Source organism: Mesocricetus auratus, unplaced genomic scaffold, assembly GCF_017639785.1.
Source record: "Mesocricetus auratus isolate SY011 unplaced genomic scaffold, BCM_Maur_2.0 Super-Scaffold_100676, whole genome shotgun sequence".
NCBI classification, from domain to species: domain Eukaryota; kingdom Metazoa; phylum Chordata; class Mammalia; order Rodentia; family Cricetidae; genus Mesocricetus; species Mesocricetus auratus.
In genome coordinates, this window is record NW_024429266.1 from 144475234 (window position 1) to 144491665 (window position 16432).

A 16432-nucleotide genomic window follows, 5' to 3' on the forward strand; every position below is an offset into this window, starting at 1 on the left:
GTACACAAAGGTGTATTAGAACGCACCTCCATGTACCCATCACCCCATTACCAATTAGTTTGTGGACAATCTCAAGGTCCCCCACACCCTGCCCCAGACATATACTAGGCCATATTAACACAAGTCCCAGCTACCACATCATTGGGCCTGTAACCGATCGAATATTTGTCTCTAAAAATGAGATGGCCTTCTTTAAATTTTTTTAGATTTATCTATGTTATCATTGTATATGCATTGCATACCACATGTGTGTTTGGAACCTGTTGAGTTGAGGGCATCGGATACCCTGGAACTGGAGTTATGGGTAGTTGTGATCTGTCTTGCAGGTACTAGGAATCACACCCAGGTCCTGTGCAAGACTAATAAGTGCTCTTGGCTGTTGAGCCATCTCTCCAGCCTGAGGTCACCTTCTTTTTTTATATAAATTTACTTATTATACATCCCAGGCACAGTTCCCCTCCCTCTTCTCCCCCCCACCCTCCCTGCCATCCCCCCTCTGTTCCCACCCCTTAATCCACTTCTCCATTTCTGCTTAGGAAAGGGCAGGTCTCCCATGTGTATCAAAACCCATGGCATATCAAGTTGCTTTAAGACTAAGAACCTCCCCATGTATTAATACATGTATTAATACATCAGGAGAAAGGATTATAGAGCCAGAGGGGTCAAAGACACCACAGAATCAACTAACCTGGGCTGTTAGGGGCTCACAGAGACGGAACTGACAACCAGGGAGCCTGTAAGGGACTGGTCTATGCCCTCTGCTACAGTTGTGTAGCTTGGTTCTCTTGTGGGACTCCTAACAGTGAAAACGGGCTATCTATGACTCTTTTACAGGCTTTTGGGACCCTACTCCTCATACGAGGTCACCTTCTTTTTAACGTAACTGCAGTAACACTGTCATCTGGCTGGCCTGGTAAGGAAAGCCTGAAATCTCAGCATTTTGGGGATTGAGGTAGAAGGTTCTTGAGTTCTAGACCAGCCTGGGCTATACAACAGAGCAAGATCCAGTCTCTAAAGCAAAATAAAGATAATTACAATGAAAGCATTACATTCCATGAATTTCATCAAATTATGCCCCAGTGCCCACATTTCTTAGATCCCTCATCTATTGTTTAAAAAACACAATTGGTTGGGTTAGGTGTAGTGGCGTGCACTTTTAATCCCAGCACTTGGGAGGCAGAGGCAGGTGGATCTCTGTGAGTTCAAAGCCAGCCTGGCCACACAGTGAGTTCAGGCTAGCCAGGGCAATACAAAGAGTCTTTCTGCATTGAAAGACAAAGGTCTCGTTGGGTGGCGGTGGCGCATGCCTTTAATCCCAGCACTCTGGAGGCAGAGGCAGGTGGATATCTGTGAGTTCGAGACCAGCTTGGTCTACATGAGCTAGTTCCAGGACAGCCTCCAAAACCACAGAGAAACCCTGTCTCAAAAAAAAAAAAAAAAAAAAAGAAAAGAAAAGAAAAGAAAAATACAAGTCTGAAATTGTTTTTAGTCGACCTTCCCCCTCTGTATTTATCCCCAGCAGCAGTAATTGAAAAGGGTGCGTCAATTGTCCCCACTGGCTCTCCATGTCCTACTGCTGTTCATCACATCCCTGTGTGGTGTTTAATTGTCTCTCTGCTCTTCCTCTGAGCTCAGAGCAGGGAGTGCCTTCACCTATATTCACCCTCTCTCTTCCCTTGGGAGCATAGGGATCACAGTGCCTATTATGCCTGGCTTCTCTTACCAGCTGACCAACACACACCTCCATCTCCGGGCCTCTGAGGTCCATGTTTCTGGTCTATGGTGATCTTTCTTAGACCATTCTGAGTATTTTAAATTTAAAGGTTTGTTTGTTTGTTTGTTTTTTTGTTTTTCGAGACAGGGTTTCTCTGTATTGTTTGGAGGCTGTCCTGGAACTCGCTCTGTAGACCAGGCTGGTCTCGAACTCACAGCGATCCGCCTGCCTCTGCCTCCCGAGTGCTGGGATTAAAGGCATGTGCCACCAAAGCCCGGCAAATTTAAAGTTTTATCATTTTTTAATTATGTGCATGGGAGGAGCAGGGAATGTGTGCTGTTGCCTGCTGAGGTCAGAGGTGTTGGATTTCCCTGAAGCTGGAGTTACAGAGATTTATGAGCTATCTGACATGAGTTCTGGGAACCAAACACAGGCCCTTTGCCAGATCAACAAGTGGTCCTAACCACTGAACCTCCACTCTAGGCCTTCACTTAGACTTTTCATTTACCTTTGCAGGTACTCACCATGCTTCTACTGAAAACCAGTTCTTCCCCTAGCATGCAAAGCTGCAGGAAGCACCTTTGTACTCACTTTCAGGAGTAGGTGTGTGATTGCACGCCTGTCATACCCCTAGAAACATCCCCTGGGTCAAAAGATGCACACACTAACTACAGAAAGCGGTAAACACTATACCTGTGGCACACTGTGACATGTGCTGTCTTTTTTAGGTTTGTTGCTGTTAGTGGTGGTGTTATAGTTTTTAAAATTTATTTCATTTTATGCATATGAGTGTTCATCTACATGTATGTATGCACACCATGTGTACACAGTGCCTGTGGAGGCCAGAAGAGGGCGTCAGATCTCCTGGAACCAGAGTGAGTTAAAGACAGTTGTTAGCTGTCACATGGGTACTAGAACTGAGCCTAGGTCCTCTGCAAGAGCAAGGAGAGCCCTTCAGCTGAGCCATCTCTCCAGCCCCAGTCTTTAGCTTTTGGCAGTCTGAGAATTGAGCGTGTTACTGCATTTGCAGTAACTAAAAAGCCCAGACCATTAGTAGATAGCTGTATTTTCATTCCTCATCATTTCTCCCAGGAATGGCTCATTCCATGAGTTTTTCTTATTAAGTAGGAGAAGTTTTGTTATAAATGGTAGTCTTTTGGTGCTCTGCAACAAATGTGTCTCCTGATACATTACTTTTCTTTTATTTTGGTCGACATCTATCTCAAACAAATAAAACACAAGATGAGGTGCTGGAGAAATGGCTAAAAGCATGGGCTGCTCTTGCAGAGGACTTGAGTTTGGTTACCAGGACTTACATGATGGCTCACAATCATCTGTAATCCCAGGTCCCTGGGGTCCAGTGCCTTCCTCTGGTCTTTGTGGACACTTCATGTACGCAATGCATTTACATACAGGCAAAAACATGCATTCACATAAAATAAAAATAAATCTTTAAAAGAAAAACAAGGGTCTGGTGCTGCTGTCACCCTCTATTAATCCCAGCACTTGGGAGGTAGAAGGAAGGTGAATGTCTGTGAGTTCTAGGCCAGCCTGGTCTACATAGCAAGTTCCAGGACAGCCAGGGTTATACAGAGAAATTCTACGGTCTCACTCACCAGTTCTGGGATCACAAGTGTATACCTCCAAACCTGGCTACTTGTGCGGCTACTGGGGATTGAATTCAGGCCCTATGATTATTCAGCGAGCACTTTATTAGCATAACCATTTCCTCAGCCCCCTGAGAGAAATACTTTTGGTCTGGGGACATTTCTCCTGTTCCTAGCAAACCACATGGAGCACTTATGAGAAACCAACATGAGTAACCAGGTTCCTGTCAAGACTTTAAAAACAAAAACAATTTTATTACTATAAAATTACCTAATATTATCTCATTTAAATTATTTTCGATGTATAGAACTGTTCAATCATCACATCCTAATATTAAAATATTTCTGTCACCCCAGAATTATTCCTCTTGTCTGTCTGTTATCATTCTGTCCTTGGCATGACAACATCGTCAGTATGAGGACAGACAGACAGCATCCCTAAGAAATCATCTGCTTGTGAATTCAGAGCCAGTGTCTCCAGCAATATGTACTCACAGGCCTGTGTGACAAAACTTTTCTCAGAGAGACACACTTACATATCTGCTTACCCCAGATGGGAAGCTCATGACAGACTAAAGTAATATCACCAGATAACAACTTGGTGAACCATGGGTTTCATTGGGGTTACTTATGGGAATATTTACAGGGTTACTTCCTGTAGTGCAAATGACTCAAAAGACAGCAGCATCACCAAAGCCCACCCAGCCTGGGTGACAACTCATAAAGCTGGGAACCTGGAGCACACTGCACAGCCTGCAGGCAGCTCAACTGGTTGGAAGGTGTCCTTTCCAGGTGCCTCAGTTGGTCTAAACCTCTTCCAGGCAGCTCAACTCTGCTCGTCTGAGAGGGACTCTCAGCTTTTATTGCTGACTCCAGCAGGGAGGGTCCTAGTGAGTCTCGTCAGTTTCAGGGACTTCCTGAAGCTTTTTGAGTTGTCTACCTCCCTCTTTAAGGAGCTTCCTGCAGGATGGACTTTTGTATCTCAGAGGAAGGTGTTGCACGACGGTACTGGGGAGACCTGGAATCGGCTTCCTCCTGAGGGTGCTGGCCATGCTCAGCTCCGATCTTACCTCTTCCAGGTGGATAAAATTTGAAGAGAAGGTAGAGGAAGGAGGAGAACGCTGGAGCAAGCCCCACGTGTCCACACTGTCCTTGCACAGCCTCTTCGAGCTCCGCACCTGCCTGCAGACAGGGACAGTCCTGCTGGATCTGGACAGTGGCTCCCTACCAAAGATCATAGGTGAGGCCAGGGCCTCTCTGCTGTGGTCCCACAAACTAGGGCAATTCCCCCTAGTTTGCCAACCTGCAAGTCCACATGACTGGCCGATTCAACACTGCAAAGATGAGTTTTGACTGAAGCTGTCTAGACAGTCTGAGATGCCCTGGTTTCTACACTGTGCAGACCTCCAACCACTAGAAGAAGAGCATCCTTGAAGTTTGGTTTAGCAAGGCAGCAGGCAGGGAGAATGATTCCTTCAATGGGCAGCAACTACTGTTGCCGTGGCAACTTGTTTCTTTTCAGAGGAAAATGGACCATCTTTATTCTTTTGCAAACTAGCTCCCACTTAATGGAGCAAATGAGGGGGTGGCTTGCCTCTTGTCCCTAAACATTCCTGTGACTTTTATTCTATCTGGTGCATTTGGTTTTGCTCTAGCTATTTTCCCTCTAAAAAAGAATTCATTTTGAACACAGCATCCTGACACACTTTCATAGGTCCTATTCCATGCACTTTTCAGACATAGCATAGACTTCTGTCCACACGTGCACACGCCTGGAGATGCATACGCAACCTTATACATGAAGAGATTGAGGGTGGCAGTCCCAACAGTCAGTGGCAAAGCCGCAGAACAACTTTCGTGTCCCTGATCCCTTTCATATTCAGTCCCAGTAATAGCAGGGCAGAATCCAGACCCCAAAGCCCTGGCCTCTTTCTGTCTCACATGGGCCTGGCTTATTTGTTTCTCATCCAGATGATGTCATTGAGAAGCAGATAGAGGATGGGCTTCTGCGACCAGAGCTCCGGGAAAGGGTCAGCTACGTGCTCCTGAGAAAGCATCGTCACCAAACCAAGAAACCCATTCACCGCTCCCTTGCAGACATTGGGAAGTCGGTCTCCACTACAAGTGAGTAGGGCTATTCGCTGCTGGGCACAGGGCGTGTGGCTAGGTTAAGCCTTCTCAATGACTGGAAGTATCTAACTTCATGATCCTAAAGAAATTCTGAGGTTCTGGGGCTCGCCAGCCTCTTCCTCTGGAAGGTCTGGGGTGAGGGGGACAGCCATACTCCATGCTGTCTCTGACACCAGAGCATGGCAGTTCTTAGGAACAGAGAACTCATGCCCTGTGCTGCACATTGCAATGACTTGAGTCCTTGAAATGTGTCCTAATGCCTACCACCCCTCACTCCCCACCCCCACCCGGAGATCGGGATTCTGTAGTTCTGGAATACATCCTGGGAAAGAGAGACAGGCTATAACCTCGCAGCAGACCCACACAGCCTGTAGGGATGCCTGGCTTAGGAAAGGGTCTGGGCTTTCCACTAAGCCCTGCCCCTGTGAGAAGCCAGAAACCTTCATAGAAAACAGCACAGGAAGATGTGTGAGCACTGAGGTCACCTCAAGTGTGCCAGGGCTGACTTCTGGTGTCATTATGATTAGCAAAGCCTGGGGCCACTTGGGGAGTGTAGACTGTCCACTCCAGCCATTGGCTCTAGATATTTGAGAAGTCTGAAGGCACTAGCCCTGGTCAGCCCAGCAGACAAACATAGAAGCCAGCGAGTGGCAGAATTGGAGATTCTAAAGGTAGGCAGCCTGTTGTACCCAGTGTTGATTTGACCAACCGTGAATTCTAACTCCGTTTCAACTGTACAAATATTTACCTGGGCCTTCTGGAAAATCAGCCAGTGCTCTTAATCACTGAGCCATCTCTCCAGCCCAATTCCCATGTAAGCTTATTCACACCATGCCTTTAAAAATATTCTTGGAAGGGGGGATGTCTTGTAGTAGCTTTGTTTACTTTGAAGTGAGTACACAGCCCCTGTGCTAACCAGAGAGGCTGCAGCAGCAAGGATTCTGGAGTCACCTGACTTCCTTCCCCTTCCAGATCGCAGCTCTGCCAGGAGTCCCTCAGCAGGCCCAGCTCTCCACCGATCCACCGAGGACTTGAGGATTCGGCAAAGCACCAGCTACGGACATCTGTGTGAGTGTTCTCTGCTGATCAGGGACAGCAGCACGCCATCTGTGGCAGCTGTGGAACGTCCACATGTCCATAGATGGTGAGGGTAGAGCCCAGGATTCTAGCTTGCCACCAGGAGGGCTGGAGAGATGGCTCAGCGGTTAAGAGCACTGACTGTCCTTCCAAAGGTCCTGAGTTCAATTCCTGGCAACCACATAGTGGCTCAAAACCACCTTGAATGAGATCTGATGCCCTCTGCTGGCATGCAGGCAGAAGATTGTATATGTAATAAATAAATAAAATATTTAAAAAAGATACCACCAGGAGAAAACCAGATATCCCCCTAAACCTTGGCTTGTCCCTGGGCCTGATTTACCACTGTAGTACCCCTTGCTAGACACAAGCACAACCAAATGTCATCAACACTGACCTCATGTCTCCTAGGCATGTTTATCTCAGTCAAAACTCCTGTTCTCACTAACTCAATCACTGTCCTGTTTCCTGGTGAGAACCCTTCCTGGTAATGGTATTAAAGGCAGGTCCTTGGGGATGAAGGTGCAGCATTGGTAGTGGAGAGCTTGCCTGGTGTATTTAAAGCACCATGCTTGATTCTCAGCACCACAAAATGAAATAAAAATCTGGTTGGGTACAGTGGCTGAGGCAGAAGGATTACAACAAGCTCGAGGCCAGTCTGGCTTATGTAGTGAGTTCCAGGCCAACCTGGGTTACAGAGTGAGATTCTGTCTCAAAACAAACATCCACCCAAGTCCTTTGTGGAAGGGCACACAAGATGCCCCTCACCACCACAAAAGAGAAACACGTGCGTGGTCAGTAGCAGTGATCAGGGGACTCTGAGGACCGCGGTCACAGACAGGCTTTTCCAAGCTCTTTCGTGGTGAGCAGTCATGTGAGCTGTGGGTACAGCGGCACATGCCTATAATCTCAGTGCTCTGGGGTTGGAAGTGGGAGGATTCAGAGTTTGAGGCCTATGGGGGGGCAGAGAGAGAGAGGGAACTAGCAGCAGGTGATCAGTCTTTCCCCCCTCTGTCCTAATGTTTGATTCCTCTCAGTATCCCCGCCCCCACCTACTCCTGTCAGTACGACCCCCCCATCTACTCCTGGCCTTGTTATTTCTCATATGGTCAACAGGGGGCAGTGGTGAGTAGGCAGAAGGTTGCTCTGGAAAGAGTTCTGTTCAACTAGCCCTGTGTATGAAGACACTCCTGTTCAGCAATGCTCGGGCATCCCCAGACAGGAGGCATGATTATCGCTTTGTGACCCAGTGCACAGATGACGATGGGGAAGCCTCAGAGAGGAGACATGCAACCGAGTCTTAGAGAACAGAAAAAAAAAAACCCTTTCATTAGAACATTTTGTTCTGGAAATCCAGGGCCAGGGAAGGGGCTTCTAGGAACAAGGGGAAACGTCTAAACCCAGGGTACAAGCAGCAGCTGATGGAAGTTGCTGTTGAGGAAAAAACATCCACTCAGCTCTCCAGTAGCGTTAGGTTCAAAGTCAGACAAAAGAAGGCCTCGTCATTCATCCAGAAACCCAAGGACATCACCCTGAAGGTAAGGGGGACCCTGGAGATCTGGAAACAGGTGTGCTGTAGTCAGAGAGAGAATAAGGAGTCTGGGCATGAATTCAGTAGAGGGGAAAGATGGAAGTAGAGAATAGCAACTGGTGGGAAGGGGGAGGGGGAGCCAAGACTGCCTCCCAGGATGTTAAGTGGCCAGTGGGCAGCATGCAGGGAATGCTGAGTGAAATACATCTGGAGGGAGATTTTGTGGAAGATGCTGAACTGGGTTGCTAGACGGGGGCGGCTCCAAGGCTCTGACTCTCAAGAGAGATGGAACTCAAGAGAGATGCATTCTGTGTGTCATATCACACACACACACACACACACACACACACGCACGCACGCACGCACGCACACGCACGCGCACACGAACGCACGTAGAAGCGATCGCAGTGGCTGTGACTGACAGTGTTGCAGTGTGAGAGGCTTCTGAGGGAATGATGGCAAAAATAAACCCCATGAAGAGTCAAGCAGAAAAGGATTCTGGGAAGTGAGTGGAGGAGAGCAGTGTTCTAGAAGTAAAGCCAAGGAATCATAGGGCAGAGCATGCCCACTGGACTACACTGCTAATGGAAAATGAGAATGGTTTCCAGAGGCAGGAGCTCTTGGCAAGTCAGTTCCTGTACTGTCCCTGTCTCTCCATGGACTCTGCCATCCAGTTTTTAAAAACTTTCATGGGTCCAGAAGGCTAGAGATGAAACTGGTCCCTTTCACCAAGTTCCAGGCTAGTGATACCTGGCACCTCATCTGAAAATACATCTCTATGTCCCCTCTAACCTGAGTGCGGCACAGAGCTGTACTTGGAATAGGAATCTCAGTGAGGGCTAAGAAGGCGGGGCCAAAGGCTAGAGACAAGCATGCCATAGCTTGACAAATGAGTAGACATAGAGCCTGGGGTCTAGCTGCTTATTCAAGCAAGCTGCCATTGAAGGTTAGGAGAGTGGGGATGCCAGCTGAAGGGGCTGCAGAACCGAGGGAGGGGGGCCTTGCTGTGGTTGTGAATGTAGAAGCATAGAAAGGGCCGAGCACTGGTGAAAGCCTGGCTTCCCCTGACAGACTTGCTTTCCTGTCTCTCCTAGGTCACGCCCAGAGTAGAAGCATGAATGACATCTCTCATACCCCAAACACAGACCAGGTAGGATAGCGCTGCCCTAGACTCAGAGGCAGGCAGGGAAGGAGGAAGCCTTTGGTGTCAAGAGCAGAGAGCCTTGAAAACCTCTCCACAAGGGACCAGACATCCCCCAGGACTAAGAACTTAGAAGTAACCTAGGGACATTTGTATCATCAGATGGCTCTGGAGAAGAGAAGTCATAAAGACAGAAGGTGGAGTAGCTTGAATAGAGGATTACTTGGGGACACTAGACCCGATCACGCCATCTGTTTGACCTTGCCCTGGAAAGCTGGTAGCCAGGTAGTGTAGTGATGAGGACATGCCCCATCTCAGTAGGGCTGAAGTGTTACCCCCTTCATGGTCTAAATCTTAAAGTCTAGGAACTATGAGTTCCCCCAGGAGGTCCCCTTGGGGGGAACCTGGAAGCATGGAAGTCTCCTGCATCCTTGGAGACTGGTCCAGGGATTTCTGTGAGTAGGGAAGCAGGACAAATGGCAGAGACCATCACAACTGACTTCTCTCAACCACCAAAGATGAAGACCTAGAGGGAGATCTGGGCAGCTTACCACTGAGTTCCAACAAAGGAGGTTGTAGGTGGGAGCTAGGTTCAGCAAGCCCAGGGCTCTTCTCTGACCCCTTGACTCACACGGCAGTGGAGTGAGTGTCTTAGGGTCTAGTGCATGACTGGATCCTACCATCCATGAAGGCGTAATTGGTCTCGGGTTAACAAGCATTGAGTCTCGCCATCTCCCGAGCTGTAGAGAATATTTGGTTATTTATATCAGTCTGTTATAATTTCTGTGGGAACTGTATTCTCTGAAGTGAGAGTAAGAGCATGCCAAACCTTCTTGGCTGTGTCATTTTCCTCCTGGGCAGCGGAAAAACAAATTCATGAAGAAGATTCCCAAGGACTCAGAAGCCTCCAACGTGCTTGTGGGCGAGGTGGACTTCCTGGACCAACCATTCATTGCATTTGTTCGTCTTGTCCAGTCTGCCATGCTGGGAGGAGTGACAGAAGTGCCTGTCCCCACCAGGTGAGTCACTGAAAAGTGCCACCACGCCTGTCTTCAGGGAGCCACTCACCATGCAGTCAGCAAGTAGGGGTGTCCTTTTAATGATTATAGAACGAGTATAGTGGTGGATGCCTTTATCCCCAGCACTCAGCAGCCAGATCTCTGTGGGTTCAAGGTCAGCCTGCTCTACACAAGAGAGTTCCAGGCCAGCCAGGGCAACAGTGAGATCCTCACAAGAGAGAAAGGGGTTCGGGGCGGTGGGGGGAGGCAGTTGTGGTCCAGGCAGCAATGCAAATGTAAGGATGCCCAGTGTGGGAAGAAGCAGAAACATTTCTTCAACAAATCAAAGAACGAAAGGAAGATTCTGAGTCAGTGAGATGATTCGGTGGGTAAAGGCGCTTGTCACCAAGCCAGATAACCCGAGTTCAATCCTTGGAACCTACATGATGAAAGGAGAGAAACGAGTCCTACAACTAAATTGTCTTCTAAACCTCCACACGTGTGCTGTGGCGTGTGTGCCATGGCATATGTCCATGCACACACATGCATACAATAACTAGCTAGCTAAATAAATGGAAAAAGGAAAAGCCAGGTTTTGTGGCCCTTGTCTGTAACCCCAGTCCTTGTTGAGGTAGAGGCAAGAGAATCAGGAGTTCAAAGTCATCCTTGACTACATAAAGAGTTTGATCTTGGGTTATGTGAGGCCCTGTCTCCAAAAAAAAAAAAAAAAAAAAAAAAAAAGCAGTAATATGAAGTCTTGAGATGACTCAGTGGCTAAAGGTACGTGCTGCTCTTGCAGAGGACCTGAGTTCAGGTCCCAGCACCCATGTTGGTAATCACCTGTGACTCCAGTTCGGGGATCCAATGCCCTCTTCTGGTCTCTGCAGGCATTGCACTCTAATACACATACCTTTTTACAAACAAACACGTAACTTAATGATTGAGGATGTATTTGGGGAGTCCACAAGAGCCCAGAATAAAAGGAAGTCAGGTATTTATTGGGGAGTCACTCACAACTGACAAAGCAAGGTAGAGAACCGCCGAGGTCTTCTGCCCTTAGCTGCTGTAGGCTACCATCAGCCTTCAGACCACAACCCAAGAGAGCTTGCTCCAAGCCCACGTGTAGCCTGTGAGCCCCGCCCCGAAGGGGCCGGTACCTTAAAGGCTGAAAGAATTACCGCAACAAATGACGAGTTTTAAAAGCTTCAAAGGAGGGAAGTTAAAAAGTAAACAGTGGATGCATTGAAGGCCAAAGTGTTCTTCTCCTCATCTGTTTCTATTTTCCCCTCCTTGTTTCTTCTTCCTCCTCTATCTTTGCAGATTTCTGTTCATTCTTCTAGGACCCTCCGGGAGAGCAAAGTCCTATAATGAGATTGGCCGAGCTATTGCAACCCTCATGGTGGATGACGTAAGTGAGACTCTGAAGCGGGAACGCCTCCTTTCTGAGTGCTAATAGCTGTGGTACTGGCACAGCCTTCCCACTCCCCATCATCACAGGTTATCTAACAAATACAGCGGAGCCCCTGCTGTGTACCAGGGACCTAAGGATTATGAGATACAAGGAATAGACCCAGACCTTCCCGTGGAGGAGCACTACCCAGTGAGATCTGTAACGATGAGATTATTATATATGATATTATTATAAAAATAAAAAATAAAATCAGCCATTGCTAGCTGCCTGGGGGAACTGAGACAGCAGAGCAGGAAGCAGGTAGACCGCCATGACCTTGGGATGCTAGCCTTCTGGACAAAGGGAAAAGAAAAGAGGAAGGTTTAAAGAAGCTGAACTGAAGTGCCACATGTAAGCTCGGTGTGAGCCCTCTGCAAGGGCAAGCCCAGTGAGCTGATCCAGAGGCCATCCAGACCCTGGGAGAAGAGCCTGAAGGTCCTGCTCTATCTCCAGAGTGACGGGGAGGCTGGAGGTCTTTAAACTCAGACATAACCCCAGCAAATCTATAAGTCTTTTTGTAACCTGACCCTTCCAGGGGGCATGTCTGAGCAGTAATGAATGGATTTGAAAATTGGAACTTCTCAAACTGGGCTCTGCAGAGACTTTCTCGTGTGCTTTCTCTGTGGTAAACAGAAAAGAAAAGTCGAGGGTCCTCACAAAAGTCCTGCAGAGGTGTCCCCAGGGTGGGTTGCTGTCTAGGCCAAGTGTGCCCAGGTTCTTTGGCTCTTACTCAAAAGACTTGAAATAAAGCCACACAGAGATGTACAGAAGCAGCAGGGGGCCTTGATTCAAAGCAAAGCAAAGTTCTCTTTGTAAGGCATCAGAAACCAGCAGGGCCACCTGTGAACAGCTATAAAGTACACTGTCAAGAGTACAGAGGGACACATGAGTGAGGGGACCCAGGGACCCCAATTATTGCAGAGGGCTTCTTTTTATGGGTTTCAAGAGAAGAGTGTGGTTTGGGTGGTTATTTCTGAGTGACAGATTAAATTATATAATCATCTTCCTGTAGTGAATGTCCCTCCCCATAACACATCTGATTTGTATTGCACACACACCCAATTTTGCACAGGTATGAAATGATAAGTAGGGGAGTCTCCCTAGAAGTTCACTTGGAGGACACGGTTTGACTTATTACACAAAATTAGTTGAGGCCTGATGGACCTCCCTGCTTTCTTGTCCCCACACGTGGAGAGGACCATTGAACAGAATCTGTCTGTGCTGATGGTTATTACGGGAGGAGACAGTTCCACTGTTCGATGTGTGTACAACTCGGTGCCGGAGGGGGCCCTACATTGCTAATAGGTTGCTAGGTGCATGTACAGAAAGGGAAGTGTGTACGTAGCACATGCAGGTAAAGGCCCTAGACTGTCAAATGCGCTATTAGAAGAAGTAAGTGTGCTGGGTGGTGGCACACACCATTAGTTCCAGCACTCAGGAGGCAGAGACGGGTGGATCTCTGAGTTCAAGGCCAGCCTGGTCTACAGAGCAAGCTCCAACACAGGGCTATACAGAGAAATCGTGTCTTGAAAAAAAGAAAGGAAAGAAGGAAGGAGGGAAGGAAGAAGTGAGGGGGGGAGGAAGGAAAGGAGGGAGGGAGGAAAGGAAGGAAGGAAGATAGGAAGGAAGGAAGATAGGAAGGAAGGAAGATAGGAAGGAAGGAAGGAACTTAGGCCAAAGCAGGAGTCCCAGGTTGATAAGCTATCCCTATGCTTGCCTGTCTCTAAAGTATGACAGCGACCTGGGTTTCAGCTCTGAGATGACTGCCTGCTCTAAGATCTAGCTCTTTCCTGTTGTCCCATTTCCCTTACTGTCCTTTGTCCTTATCGACCCACTGAAGTCAAGTTGGCATCTGGAGCAGTGGCTAAAATGGGCTCCTTTAAAAGAGGCTGTGATGTGCTAATTCCTAGGAGGGGAGAGCTGAGCCTCTTCTCCTTCCTCTCTTCTCTCCTTCCTCGTTCCTCACCAGCTCTTCAGCGATGTGGCTTATAAAGCCCGGAACCGAGAAGATCTGATTGCAGGAATTGATGAATTTCTGGATGAGGTCATTGTCCTCCCCCCTGGAGAATGGGATCCAAACATCAGAATTGAGCCACCCAAGAAAGTTCCCTCAGCTGACAAGAGGTGTGTGTGTTAAGGATAAGAACGTCGGAGGGCACCCCACACCAGCCTTTTGTTCTCTTTGTAAGGCATCAGAAGCCAGCAGGGCCGCATGTGAACAGCTATAAAGTCGGGAGTGGGGGGGGGTCAGAGTAGGTGAGGGGCATTGAATCATTTTGTCTTTGTGGTGTGTGTACATGGGTGTGCGCGTGCATGTGTGCGCGCGCGTGTATGTGGAAGCCTGAGGTTGATGTCTGGGAATTTTTTTTCATTGCTCTTCACCTTATTCATTGAGGCAGAGTCTCTCAATGAAGTCGGCGCTGGCAGATTTGGCTAGTCTTGATCGTTCTGGGGTTCCCCTGTGGTGGAACTGCAAACGGCTGCCTTGCCCACCTGACCTTCACGTAGCTTCTGGGAATCCCAGCTCTTGCCCTCTTGCTTGTGTGGCCAATGCTTTGATAGCCGAGCATCTCCCCGCCTCCATCTTCATTTCCCCTGCGATGTTAAGATATTTAGTAATTTTTTGTTGGAGGGGGAAGGGGACGGTCCTGAGGGCCTGGGCCCTTCCCAGCATTGAGAGCCCTGCTCTCCCCTACCCCCCACTTTCTCTTTCAGGAAATCTGTGTTCTCTTTGGCAGAGCTGGGCCAGATGAATGGCTCTGCGGGCGGAGGCGGTGCCTCGGCTGGAGGAGGCAGCGGTGGAGGAGGGCCTGGAGGCAGCGGGGCCGGCGGAGTGGGCAGTGGCGACGAGGCAGAGATGCCAGCTATGCATGAAATCGGGGAGGAGCTCATCTGGACCGGAAGGTGCCCGCTCCATGCCCGGCAGAGAGCCTTCAACCTTGAACCCTCTCTTCTGGTCCTCTTAGCGATCCTCCCGCTGCTGTGTGCAGCGCCCTCTAGGGACGGGGTCAGACCACTGTAGTCTTTCAGTTTCGTGGGGTGAGAGGAACAAAAGTACCTCCCTCACCCATAAGAAAGGAACCCAAACTTTTCTCTAGACATCCTTTGGCACCCGTGTCAAAAACAATGCACCACAAACAAGTTAGTATAAAACTACTGAAATCCATTTTCACACAGATCGAAATGGAGATGTCAGCAGGGCGCAAGGCCATTGGTGGGTTCTACCTGTGATCCCAGAAGTGGGGAGGCTGAGGCAGGAGTGTTCCTGCAAGTTCCAGGACAGCCTGGGTTATAATGTGAGACCCTGTCTCGGTCCTGCCCTCTAAATAAAGAGGTGCCAATGCCTTTGAGCCTGTGGGTAGAGCCTCCTTTGCCTCCTCGGAGTTCTACTGGCCCCCGAGAGTCTTCCGGCAGTCCTTACCTTGGCAGTAGCATCTCCCGCCCAGTTTTTGTCTGTGTTGTTGTATGGCCTTGCTTGTCCCCATGTGCATGTCTTTGGGTAGTATTGCCCTGTTTCTATAAGGGCTGACTCAGAGCTCACTCTTAATGACTTCATTGTAACTTAGTATAAATCAGCAAAAAACTTTTTTTTGGTGGTCTCATGCAACCCAAGATGACCTCAAGCTTGATACAGCTGAGGATGATATTGAATCAATGATGGCCCTGACCCACTCTCTCCAGAGCTGAACTCACAGGCACCACCGTGCCTGGTTTATAACCCAAAGCTTCATGCACAGTGAGCAAGTAGCTGCATTCCCAACCCAAAGACTTTCTAAATAAAACCATAGTCACCAGGGACTGGAGATAAAATGTATTTTTGTTGTTGTTGTTTTTCGAGACAGGGCTTCTTTGTAGCTTTGTAGACCAGGCTGGCCTTGAACTCACAGAGATCCACTTACCTCTGCCTCCCAAGTGCTGGGATTAAAGGCATGCACCACCACCACTCAGCTTAATGTAACTTTTTAAAAGAAGTACAACCCAATATATAATGGTACATTTTAAATTTTTAGTCTTATTTTACAGTTTCATTTTTCTTTTCTTTGGGAGAGAATGGGAGAAAACTGTTGCCGGGCATTGGTGGCGCACGCCTTTAATCCCAGCACTCGGGAGGCAGAGGCAGGTGGATCTCTGTGAGTTCGAGGTCATCCTGGTCTACAGAGTGAGTTCCAGGACAGCCAGGGCTACACAGAGAAACCCTGTCTCGAAAAACCAAAAACAAAGGCTGTCCTGTTGTGAGTTTTTTGACTGCTCCTGGAGTCACCCAGGTTGACTGGGATTTAGGAAAACCCATAGCAGCACAGGCTTTGTGCTAATGATGATTTTGGGAATAAGCTGTGTGTTGTGACTTAGTTTCTCAGTGTGATAAAATGTTCTGACAAAAGCAACTTAAGGGAGAGAGAGCTTGTTCTGGTCTGAAGTTTAGGTTACAGCCCATCACATCCGGGAAGTTGAAGCTGCAGGAGGTCAAGGGAACTGAACACATTGCAGCCACAGTCAGGCTTCGGAGAACAATAAATTCTTGCTCATTCTCCTGTCACTGTCTCCACTTTGTTCAGCCCCAGATCCCTACCCAGGGAGCAGCCACACCCTCAGTCAACAGGATTCTTTCAAACCAATTGACAAAGTCCAGATAACCCCCAACAGACATGTCCAGAGATCCATCTCCCAAATGATTCTAGCTTCTGTGCAGTTTTCGGTTAGCGCTACCCATCACAGGGTACTTGGGTTGATTAGGGACACGGGGAAGACCATCCCAGTGCAATATTCCTATCAGAACGACCTTC

General features: G+C 48.4%; 1 protein-coding gene across 5 annotated transcripts in view; it reads left to right on the forward strand.

Moving 5' to 3' along the window:
• Slc4a5 (solute carrier family 4 member 5) overlaps positions 1-16432 on the forward strand; it is an 80414-nt gene that overhangs the window by 25441 nt on the left and 38541 nt on the right. For 4 of the 5 annotated variants that reach the window (XM_013119249.3, XM_005078328.4, XM_040737721.1 and 1 more), the window contains 8 exons: positions 4401-4561; positions 5293-5445; positions 6424-6519; positions 9154-9209; positions 10062-10219; positions 11519-11606; positions 13618-13772; positions 14364-14552. In XM_013119249.3, coding sequence (XP_012974703.1) covers positions 4401-4561; positions 5293-5445; positions 6424-6519; positions 9154-9209; positions 10062-10219; positions 11519-11606; positions 13618-13772; positions 14364-14552 — 1056 coding nt within the window. The remainder of the gene's footprint in view (positions 1-4400; positions 4562-5292; positions 5446-6423; positions 6520-9153; positions 9210-10061; positions 10220-11518; positions 11607-13617; positions 13773-14363; positions 14553-16432) is intronic. The other variant, XM_040737722.1, reaches the window with a different exon arrangement.